This window comes from Magnolia sinica, chromosome 3 (genome assembly GCF_029962835.1).
Source record: "Magnolia sinica isolate HGM2019 chromosome 3, MsV1, whole genome shotgun sequence".
Lineage (NCBI taxonomy): Eukaryota > Viridiplantae > Streptophyta > Magnoliopsida > Magnoliales > Magnoliaceae > Magnolia > Magnolia sinica.
Window position 1 is genome coordinate 86,704,079 of NC_080575.1, and position 12,665 is coordinate 86,716,743.

Below are 12,665 nucleotides of genomic sequence, written 5' to 3' on the forward strand. Positions count from 1 at the left end.
AAGTCGAACTAGCTAACCGAGCAAGCTCGGTTCGTGTACAGCCCTGGATATAGGGGCGTAACATGCAGTAACAAGAGCCATGTTGTTGGAATTTTACATCAGATTTGACCCGTCAATCAGGTGCCCAACCTCATTTTTCATTATGGATCTAGAAATGTAGATCTGCTCTGTCAATTAGATGAACAACTTACAAATATACAATACTCGAGTGGCCACACGGCCCACACCAAAGGAAATGGTGTAAAATAAAAATAAGACTATAAATGCACGTTCTATGGCCCATATCCAACTTCTTAAGGATCGTCTCAATGGACAGGATATCATATCCACACCAGGCCCAAATAAAGACTGGCTCAGCTGATGGATGGGCTAGATGGCACACACGTATTATCCATTTTTGACCATCCAATATTGTGTATCAATCTAATAGTCACGTGAATTAATAAGCTTAATTTTTTGGTCATGATACATCTGAAATAATGGTAGTATAATTTGGACGGTTTAATTTGAATTATTTGTCCAAATATAATTTTTTTTTAAAAATAATTTCTAAGTGCCGGCGTATCATCCACCGTACGTTCGTTGCACTCTGTATTCTGCAGATGTAAAGCCCCATGGTTTGATATATAATTTAAGGGTATTTTTATTCTTTAAAAAAATAATTTATTTATTTAAATACTATTATGAAAATCTAATAAAAAGTATGAGAATGATAATTACGTAAATTTCATATCAGTTAGGTAATATTTTAAAAAGATCTCTTAAAAATGTTTTTTTTTTTCAATCTTAGCTCCTCGGGAGAGTAAAGCCACCTGCGTTGCTGTGGCATGCCGTTGGAAAATACAAACGACAAATAACCATGCATGATTGTGTGACGAGAACCTCACTACGCTCTATATGTCTGTGGGGCCCACCGTGGTGTACGTGTTTTATCTACACCGTCCATTCGTTTTTCCAGCTCAGTTTAAGGCGTGAGCCCAAATTTGAAATATATCCAAAGCTCAAGTGGGCCATACCACGGAAATTGACATTTACCGTTGAAACCTTCTTAATGCCACAGTGATGTTTATTTGTCATCCAACCCGTTCATAAAGTCACACAAACCTGGATTCAGGGAAAACACAAATAGAAGCTTGATCCAAAACTTCTGTGCCATTTAAGAAGTTTTCAACCGTAGGTGTTCAATTCTCACTCTTCCTTTTGGTGTGGTCCACTTGAGCTTTGAATATGATTCAATTTTAGAATCATGGCCTAAGATGATCTGAAAAAACAGATGGACGGCATGATTAAAACACATACATCACAGTGGGCCCCACAGAGTATCCAAGCGTGGCGTGCTCCTCACTACAAAATCCGCGTCTCCATGCACCGCTTAGTTCAGAAATGATCCGGCACACTGGTGGGCTCCACTAGGTTCAGACCACAGGCACACTAGGCAATCCGCATCCATTCAGAAGATAGGTGGGGCCCACCATTATGCTTGTGAGAAATCCACTCTGTCCGGCCATCTTGGCAGATCATGGTAGGAAATGGGCACAAAAATGAAGCATATCCAAAACTCGAGCGGGCCTCACCGCAGGAAATAGTGAGAATTGAGCATTCACCGTTGAAACATTCAGGTGGCCACAAAAGTTATAGATCAGGTTAGTATTTTGTATTTTCAGTTCATCCCGATAGGAGTGACCATATGAATGTTATGGTTTGTATATAAACATCACGGTGGACCTCAAGGAGGTTTTAGCCGCAGGAATTACCTTACCCACTTTTTCTTGTCATGTGGGCGACTGAAGTTTTGGATATGCCTCATTTTTGAGTTCATAACTTAACTTAATTTTGAAAAATAGATGGACGGAATGGATTTCTAACAAATATCATTATGGCCCCACCTAGCATCAGATCATAGGAACTTTGGTGTTTAAGATCGTTGTCTCTATAGGCACTGAAATATAACTAGCGGACAGAAGTAGAAATATGCTATTAAAGAAGTTTAAAGGCCTAATGTATACTCTTCCATTTCTATGCAAACCAACATAAGAAGAAATGAATATTTTTCAATCAAAGTTATCTGGTTTTCTCTTCATTTTCCAATTTTCTTTCCTTCTTCTGCTCTTCCATACACTATCTCGTGCTGAACCTCTTTATAATAAATTCTACTACTTCAACTGTTCGTTAGACAATAACACTGCTGATACTACCTTCGAAACTAATCTCAACACCCTTCTTCCTGTTCTAGCTTTTAATTCTCAATATGTTGCCTTTTTTAACGCAGAGAGTGGTATAAATCCCAACACCATTTACGGCCTCTTCCTCTGCAGAGGTGATGTCACTGTTGATACTTGCAAGACTTGTGTCAGCCATGCAAGTCAAGAAATCAAACAGTTGTGCCCCAACCAGAGAGATGCGTTCATATGGTATGATCACTGTATGTTGCGTTACTCGGGTCATAACTTCCAATCCGTATATGATCCGTCATACAATTCGTTAGTGTTAACCCGGAGCTTGTATAATACATCAGATCCACGACAGTTTAAAGAGACACTGATGAGTTTAATGAAAAATCTTTCTTTAGTAGCCGCGTTCAATCCTTCTGTTCGGATGCATGCGATTGGAGAAGCTAATTTTATGGTCAATCAGAAGATATATGCAATGGTGCAGTGCACGCCTGATTTATCAAGAAGCGACTGCAACACATGCCTTCAAGCAGCTATTTCTGAGATTCCAGTGTGCTGCACTGACAAGGATGGGGCGGTAATTAGCGGGGCAAGTTGTGCTTTGAGGTATGAAGTGTTCCCCTTTTATGTGGGTGCAGCATCCGTTTCTCGTCCTCCTCCTCCATCAACTACGGCTGCTACTTCTAGTAAGTGTGCTTTTTTAACATGCAACACACTAGAGTGTAAGTCAGAAAGTATTAGGCTACTCATTCAATTACCACTGTTTCGTGCACTGTGGTCCACTTGAGATTTTGATATGCTTCAATCTTAGGCTCATGCCATAAAATGAGTTGGCAAGACAAATGAATAGCATGGATATAAAGCATGCACATCAAGTCAGGTCCTACAGTAACGTATCCATCCACTTAGATGGTTCCTTGAAACCACCGTATTCATGTCCCATTTCTATTTTTCTTTCCTTTTTTTTCTTTTTTTCCTTTTTTTTTTTCTAAGAAATATAATGAATGCTAATTTATCCATGATATATTTTAAGTTTCAATTCTGACAAGAGATGCCCATGTTTTGGTTCCAAACCATTAGCATATTATGTGTTTCATTTTTGATGAACCATGCTATAATGCCTTGAAGATTGAAAGATCATATCTACCAATCTTCTGCTATTTTTCAGCTAAATATGGTCAATTGTTTTATTTATCTGTTTAGGAGTCTATTGTAGACCAAAAATCAAAAGGTTAGGAGTAAAGTAGATCCTCCGGTGATAATCTATTCACGTCCATTATTCAATCTAACGAGCTAGAGCTCTCAACAGCTGAGCCTACTTATAAAAACTAAAATCCAAGCATGCTATACAAACCAAGGGTAGACGATCCTTGATTAGGGCTGCAACTTGGGCCCATCAGTGGGAGTGGATTACACCTCAGTGGGTTTTACCATTACATGGGTCCACCTTGATGATGTGTTGTATATCCACGCTGTCTGTTCATTTTCTAACCCATTTTAAGCTTTGGTCCTAAAAAATTAAGTCGATCCATATCTCAGGTGGACCACACCACAAGAAAAAGTGGTGATTGAATACCCACCATTAAAAACTTCCTAAGGCCCAACGTAAAAAGATCCATGATGTTTATTAGCCATCCAACCACTTGATAAGGTCAACCAGATCTGGATGGAGTGAAAATAGAAACATCAGCTTGCTTCAAACCTTTTGTGGCATACAAGAAGTTTATAATGCTCATTCACCACTTAATTTGGTGGTGTGGTCCATTAGAGATTTGGATCGGCTTAAGTTTTAGATTAACGTCCTGAAATTAGCTAAAAACATGATTGGACGGCATGGATATTCATCAAAGTGGGCCCCACATGATAACGGTAACACCCACTGTGGTGTTACCCCTAATTCCCTCGGACGTCCGGAAGATTGAGGGATTCGGATTCGGATTCGGTAGTGACTCCTCCAATGCTGAAATCTAGGTGGTAGTCGGTGCTGGAAAAAATCTGTGGACCCCACCATGACATATGTAATTAATCCACACTGTTCATCCATTTTGGCTCATTATTTTAGGACTATGGTTCAAAATTGAGGCAGATCTAAATCTCAAGTGTACCACACCATGCACAGGACAACAGTGGTGATTTAATACTCACCGTTAAAAAGTTCCTAGGTCCCACTGTATGTTTATTTGCCATCCAATCCTTTGACCCAAACCTTTTGTGGCGCTTGAGAAGTTTTTGATGGTGGACGTTCAACCACCAATGTCCTCGTGGTGTGGTCCACCTCAGATTTGGATATATCTCATTTTTTATATCATCCACTGATAGATTTCACAAAGAATGCATGGGTGGCCCAACCCAACCCAACCCAACCCAACTCACTGGAGTTGACTCCTAAGGCTCACGCGCATGCAATAAAGCTCATACACCCACGCCACATGTGCCACAGCATGGAACCATATGTCTAAGATCTAATCCAGCCATTAGAAGGCTACATCGATGCCATGGCCTGAGAATCATGTTGATACACTGGTCATGTGGGCTACAGTTAACAAAATTAACACGTGGCTCTTAAAAACTTAGGCTGAAGTTCTCTTACTCATTTTGTCCTTTCTTCACTCACATGTTGAGTTTTTTGGCACATATGTATATGCATGTGAGTTTAGTCACATGTCCCATTTTATCATCCATTAAAAAATAGTTAAATGAGTCTCCCATATAACTGGTCATGCAAGATATCTAATGGAAGGAAGGCTGTTTCTCTGTGTCAAAGGGCATAAAACCTCAACAGTAAAATATTCATTTTGGATATAAATACTAAGACAAGGTAATATAAGGCTATCAATAACAAAAGAGAATGTTTAAGAAAAAGTTTAGCATGAGGGTAAAAATTGACAATCAATTTCATAAAAACCTTCCTTCGACCTTTGATTTTTACACTAAATGTCTTCAATTATCTTTCTTCGCCGATCAATGGTGGTGTCAAAGTTGTAGGCAATCCATGTCAAAGACTTTATTTCTAAATGGGTCAACATTTCTCCTTTTATTCTATATATGTTGAAGGCTTTTGTTCGTTCCTATATGCTAGTAGTAAAAAAAAATATTAAATAAAAAATGAGTTAACTCACTGACTTGTTACCAGTTGAGTATTATCCTTTTTATTTAAATAATTTTTTTAATAAAAAAGAAGGAGAATTTCTAAGTCAATAAAAACTAAATATCAAAAATTATATTTTTGAAAATTACTAAAATTAAAACCCAAATTATATCTTATTTGATTGGACCTAAAAATTGAATAAATCAAAATTTTGATTTGATTGGAATCATTAAAATAAATAAATAAATAATTCAATTCAATAAAAAAAATAATTAATGACTTAATCATATCTATCAGACATGTAATTTTTAAAATTAAATCTTGAATCAATCAAAACCAGAGTACAAAGCCCTCACTTTTCGGTTCAATTTTCATATTGATAAAAAAAATTCACAAACCCTTCTCCATTTACTTTTCGATTCGATTTTAATACATTTGTTTTATAAATTATTTAACCTATTTAAATGGAGAATCACTTAATATTCAATTAAAATCAATTAGAGGCACACTTACATACTCAATTAAAATCTATATTAAATTCTATTTAAGTATACGATTAAGAGCTCAACTAAAAGCCTAATAAGATACCAAAATTGAAAGATTCTTTGGGCCATTTTAATATTAAAAAAAGGTTAATAATAGGTTCAGAGTTAATATTTAAATAAAGCTCAATATAATGGCTCAAAGCTATATTCAATTAAGGCCTAACTTTTGACCCATTTAAAATAATATTAAAAAGTAAAATTAAAAGTACAAGGCCCACATAAATGCATTTACGAAAAATGATTATTTTTAATTTTTATTCTTTAATTTTTAACAAGTTAATGTTCTCTCCATTTAGTAAAATGACATCAGAGCTGCAAGCACTGAGTTGAATAAAACTAAATGAGTTAGTAACATAACGTATACCAGATGAAAAAGGAGAATTAGACACATCATCTTTTAATACAAGATCGAGTATGTCCTAGATACTAACATGCCAGTTGAGCCACCATCAATTATGATGAGTGTAGTCAAATGCACATATGATCGTTTCCTTAAAGATCATAAACTAGGCAAGTCCGCCATACTAAATTTTATGAATCCGAACTTAAAAATAATTTACGAATTATACGCAATTGTTCTTTTTATAAAAAAAAAAAATATGTTTAAAGTAATTTTACGAGATATAATATGTGTTGTCTCGGAGTCCCTTCTGATTATGATGCTAAAGCTTTGTGGATTGATTATGTTTTATCCAAGCATGTCGTAAAGTTTATGAATTACTTCATTAAGATTAAGAAGTTAAGAACTGACGATCACATAATTTACATAGAAAATAATACATATAGTAATGTAGTAGGCACATGAATTGTAAAAATTTCGCTGCCAAGTGAAATGAATTTACCCATTACTAATATTTCATATACTAATACTAAAGTTTATAGTTTATATCAATTGATTAAAGGTATTGAAAAAGAAAAAAAAAATTTCTTCTATTTATATTGATTATTTATTTTATAATTGTTTCTATTATAAAATATTAATGTTATAAAATCATTTATTTGACATATACAATTAAGCGATATAAATAAAGATAAAATGAAATGCATGCCCAACTATGATTTAATACTAAAATTAAACATATATTTCACAACATATAAACTATTCAGGAAAATTTATCAGGGAAAGGCTAATAGATCTATTGAACTATTACATATCATATGCTCAAATATATGTGGCTCTATAAACATAAAAACACATAGAGAAATAACCTATTTTATAACATTTGTTGATGATTATTCTAATATATATATATATATATATAAGAAATCAGATGTATCAAATATATTCAAGGAATATAAATTAAAAGTTAAAAAATAATTAAGAAGAGAAATTAAAATACTTAGAATTAATGAAGGATGAAAATATAACTCAAAGATGTTCAGTGAATATTATAAAAATAATGGAATAATTAATCATATACGATGTTATATAAACCATAACAAAATGTTGTAGTCAAACGTAAAAATAAAAATCTACTAAATATGGTGAGACATATAATAAGTCATTCGAATTTAGAAACCCACCTTTAAGGTGAAGCCTTGGAATTGCTATATATATAATAGAATTCTCTATGAACTAATAAAAGTAATACCGTATGAATTATGTACTTTTATAAAATCATATTGAAGCAATCTTAGGATCTTAATATTTAATAAACATATAAAGATCTTATATGAAAATATAATTAAATTAAATTTTAAAATAATTAATTATACTTTTATAGGTTATTTTGTTCAATCTAAGAGGTATAGATTCGTGATATACTATTTAAATGGATTTATAGGGTTGATAGAAAGTATAAATACATATTCAAAATATAAAAATGAACCTACACCTCAATGCTCAAAACAAAATGGTAGAATTGTTTAAAATTTATGAAGAAAAGAAAATTAGTATTCAAGAGGTAGTTATAATGTCATCTCAACCTCAGGAAAATACGACAACTATAATATTTTGTGTAAAGAATCTATCAATACATCTAAAAAATTATTCTGCCATAATTAGTGAAGAACCTAATAAATATGATCCTATCAAGATTACAATAAAATAATAAAAAGCGATAAATAAAGAGATATAATCCATCGTAAAAAATAAAATATAAAAAATAGTAAAATTATTATTCGATAAGGAAGTTATGTAGTGTAAATGGGTATTAAGAAGAAATTAAACCTAGTAAAATTATTTTAAAAAAAAATACAAAACACAATTAGCAGATAAGGTAATACCCAACAAGAATTAATAAACTAGGATAAATTGTATTCTTATATAGTTAGATTCACATCTATTAGAATATTAATGACAATTATTGAATGTCTAAATTTAAAACTGCACCAAATGCATGTTAAAACAACATTCAAAACCCAACACCCGAACACAAAGACTTAGATCTGAAATTCGATGGTGTTAGTTAACTAATGAATGAATGCTTTGTATTCACATTTTTTTTATTCGATCACATTCGCATGATATACATCGCACAAAAGTAAAATAAACCGAACTTTCAAAAATATAGTTTCACATCACATCATTCCATAAATTTATCCATTCGGTTGGAAACTTAATACAAAATGAAATCCTTTAAACATCAATGCTTTTTTATTAAGATATAATGATCATCTATCATTGGTTAAACTTTAAGAATTCCGCCACATTCATGTAAGGCATCTAGTACATAAGATCTTCAAACTGTTCCTTAAGCATGTTTGTAACTTCTAGTAGTGTATCATCCGGTTGGTGTTTTAGTACACCAATAGAAAGAGTGGACAACTCAGTGAAAACTCTTCCCTAATATTTATACATCTCTTACCATAGTCTAGTATGGTTACAAAACTAAAAGTAACACAAATACAATATTCTAGTAGAAATGACCATATGAATCACATGGCTTGTATATAAACATCATGATGGACCCAAGGAAGGTTTCAATGACAGGTATTTTCCTACCCACTTTTCTTGTTATGCGAGCCATTTAATTTTTGAATCTTTTTCATTTTTGGGCCCATGTCCTAACATGATTTGACAAAACATATAGGCAAAATAAATTTCTAATAAATATCACGGTGACCCCAAAAATGGATGGCTCTGGTCACATAGGCTTTTCAGGTGGGGCTCTATGGTATAACAAGTAATGGAATATAACAAGTAGACAGAATGAGAAATATGATAATAAATAAGCTTTAAGACAGAATTCATACTCTTTCCTTTCTATACAAACCAACACAAGAAAAGATGAATATTTTTCAATATAAGCCATTTAGTTTTCTCTTTTTTGATTTATATTATCTCATGTTGAACCACTCTACAATAAGTTCTACTACTCTAACCGGTCATCAGACAATTACAATGTTAATATTACATTCAAAATTAATCTCAACACACTTCTTTCTAATTTAATTTTAATTCTCATTTCATCGCCTTTTTTTAATGTCGGAATGGGTAGAAATTTCGACACCATTTATAATATCTTCCTCTGCAGAGGTGATGTCACTCTTGATACTTGCAGGATTTATGTCGACCAAGCAAGTCAATAATCAAACAATTATGCCTTAACTGGAGAGATGCGAGCATATGGTATGATTACTATATGTTGCGTTTCTCAGCTCGTAACTTCCAATCCGTGTATGATTTGTCATACATTCGTTAGTTTTAACTCGAAGCTTTTATAATACATCAGATCTGTAATAATTTAATGAGATGCTAAAAGATTTGAAGAAAAAAATTTTTTAGAAGTCACATTCAATCCTTCTCTTTGGATGTATGCGATTGGAAAAGCTAATTTTACGGTCGATCAGAGGCTACATGCGATTGTGCAGTGCATGCCTAATTTACCAATTTGTGACTACAATATATGCTTGCAAGCGACTATTTCTAATATTTCAGAGTGCTGCAATGGCAAGGATGAGGCGATAATCAGCTGGGTGAGTTGTACTTTAAGATATGAAATGTTCCCTTTTTATGTGGGTGTAGTATTTATTCCTCGTTCTCCTCCATTAACCGCCTCTATTATTTTCAGCAAGTGTGTTTTTTGAACATGCAACATCAGGGTGCAAGTTGAAAAGTATTTAACTACCATTCAATCACCACTATTTCATTTAATATAATCCCATTGAGATTTTGATATGCTTCATTCTTTGGCTCATGCCATAAAATGAATTGGAAAATAGAACAATTGAGAGGATATAAGACACACACATCAAGGTTAGTCCCACAATCACGTATCCACCCACTTGGATGATTCTCCGGATCCATGGTATCCATGCCCAATTTTTTGTCATTTTTTAAAGGAAAGAGAAATCATGAGTGTCAAGTCATCCACAGTATATCCTAAGTTTCAATGCAAACAAGGGAGGCCCATGTTTCCATCCCAGACCATCGGTGTATTACGTAATACATTCTTGATGGACCATGGTCTAAAGCCTTGAAGATTGGAAGATCATAGTTACCAATCTTCTAATATTTTCAATAAATATGAACATTTGTTTAGCAGTCTATTATGAGAAAAAAATTAAGAGGTTAGAATTGTCCCCTAAAGAATATCATTCAATCATAGTCTATTTACATCCAATATTCAATCCAATTGGTTAGAGCGTTCAATAGCTGGGCTTACTCGTAAAAATTAAAATCTAAGTATGCTATGTAAACCTATAGTCAATAATCATAGAATCAGTCTGTAACTTGGGACCAGATTACTCCTAGAAGGTGTTACCCTTACATGGGGCCCACCTTGATGATGTGTTGTATATCTATGTGATTCATATATTTTTCTTGCCCATTTTAGCACATGGTCCCAAAAATTAAGCATATCCAAATCTCAGGTAGACTATAACATAGGAAACGATGGGTACTGAATGCCCACCCTTAAAATTTTTCCAAGGCCCACCGTAATCAGATACATAATGTTTCTTTACCATTCACTACTTATATTTTGTAGTATGATCTACCGGAGACTTGGATCTTCTTAAGTTTTGGGTTAACATCTTAAAATTAGCTAAACACACAAATGGATAGTGTGGGTATATAACTTATTAATTAAATTGGCCCTCCATAGTAATGGTAACACCCACTATGGTGCTACCCGGGTAACACTTTATCCGCTCCCTAAGTCAGTAAGATTGAGGGATTTGAATTCAACAGTGACCCTCCAGTACTGAAATCTCGGTACTGGTCGGTGTCGAAAAAGTTGTGGACCCCACCATGATGGGTTATTTTACGACAAGAACGCAAAATTTAGGCAGATCTAAATTACAGGTGTGCCACACCACAGGAAAACAATGGTGATTGAATACATCATTAAAAAGTTCCTACATCCAACTGTAATGTTTATTTGTCATCCAACCCTTTGATTAGATCATAAATGCTTGGGTGAAGGGAAAATAAAAATATCAGCTTGATCAAAACCATTTATGGCCCTCAAGAAATTTTTAATGATGGGCATGCAATCACTATTATTCTGATAATGTGGTTCACCTGAGATTTAGATCTCATTTTTTAGAATCATCCCCTAATGCGAACTTACAAAATGGATTAATAGAGTGGATAAAGCACATACATCATTGTGGGGCCCACATTATCTTTTTTAGCATCAGTTAATATTGATGTGGGTACTGTCAATATCACTACAAAATCTAAGTTGTTTGTTAGAAAACCGCTTCGGTGGATCCTCAGTGTGGATCCTTGACTATGAGGTCCACTATAGTATATGTGACTTACATTACATTGTCCATCTATTTTCATAGCTCATTGCAAGCATTATCCTAAAAATAAGCAGATCCATATCTCAAGTGGATTATATTGCAAGGAACAATGGTGATAGACTGTTAAAAACTTATTCTGGGCCATAAAAGTTTTGGATCAAGCTGATATTTGTTTGATCCTTTCATCCAAGTCTTCAAGACCTTATCAATAAGTTGGATGGAAAATAAACATTCTGGTGACCCAAAGATGTTTTTAATGGTCAGTATTAATCACCACTGTTTTGTGTCATGTAGTCCCTCAAGATTTGGATTTGTTTCATTTTCGGAATCGTACACTAAAATAAGCTTTCATTACAAGTGGATGAAGTGAATATAATAAGGGATTCACCCACATCGGTGGATGGATCACTGATTGTCGGGCCCACATTGATATAAGTATGTTAAATCCATGTCACTCATCCATTTTAATTATTCATTTTAGGACATGATCCAAAAATAAAGTACATATAAATCTTAAGTAGACAATACCATAAAAAATAGTGGTGATTGACTCTTAAAAACTCTTTATGGTTCACAAAATTTTTGGGGTGAAGCCTTGAATATATATATATATATATTCTCATTATGGACTTATAAAAAATTAGATTTAAGCAATCTTAAGATATGGAGATTAAATACACATACAAATATCTCATATCAAAATATAACTAAATTGAATCTTAAAATAATTAATTATACTTTTATAGGTTATTGTAATCAATCTAAGGGGTACAAATTCGTAATATATTATACAAATGAATTTGTACGATTAATGTAAAGTAGAGATACATATTTGATAGATAAATGTGAATGTAGATCCCAATGCTTAAAAAATGGTAAAATTGTTTGAAATTCTTAAGAAAAGAAATTTATTATTCAAAAAACAATTGTAATGCCAACTCAAACTAAGGAAAATGAGATAACTATAAAATTATGTATATACCGCCTCAAACTAGGGAGGATACAATTAGTGAAGAACTGTTTGAACTTGATCCTATTAATTATAAGAAAGCAATGAACTCCAAAGATGCAATAGAACGGAAAATGCGATAGATAAAGATATAGAATCCATCGTAAAAAATAAAGTATAAAAATTAGTTGAATTACTATCCAATAAAGAAGTTATGG

At 33.3% G+C, this 12,665-nt stretch overlaps 1 protein-coding gene across 2 annotated transcripts in view; it reads left to right on the plus strand.

Annotated features, from left to right (window-relative positions):
- The first annotated feature begins 2,003 nt into the window (after positions 1-2,003).
- Positions 2,004-12,665, plus strand: part of LOC131240133 (cysteine-rich receptor-like protein kinase 10) — a 33,462-nt gene continuing 22,800 nt past the window's right edge. The window contains exons 1-2 of one of the 2 annotated variants that reach the window (XM_058238198.1): positions 2,281-2,411; positions 2,656-2,857. In XM_058238198.1, the coding sequence (XP_058094181.1) occupies positions 2,409-2,411; positions 2,656-2,857 (205 nt within the window). In that variant the 5' untranslated portion in view covers positions 2,281-2,408. Of the gene's footprint in view, positions 2,858-12,665 lie in introns of both variants that reach the window. The other variant, XM_058238197.1, reaches the window with a different exon arrangement.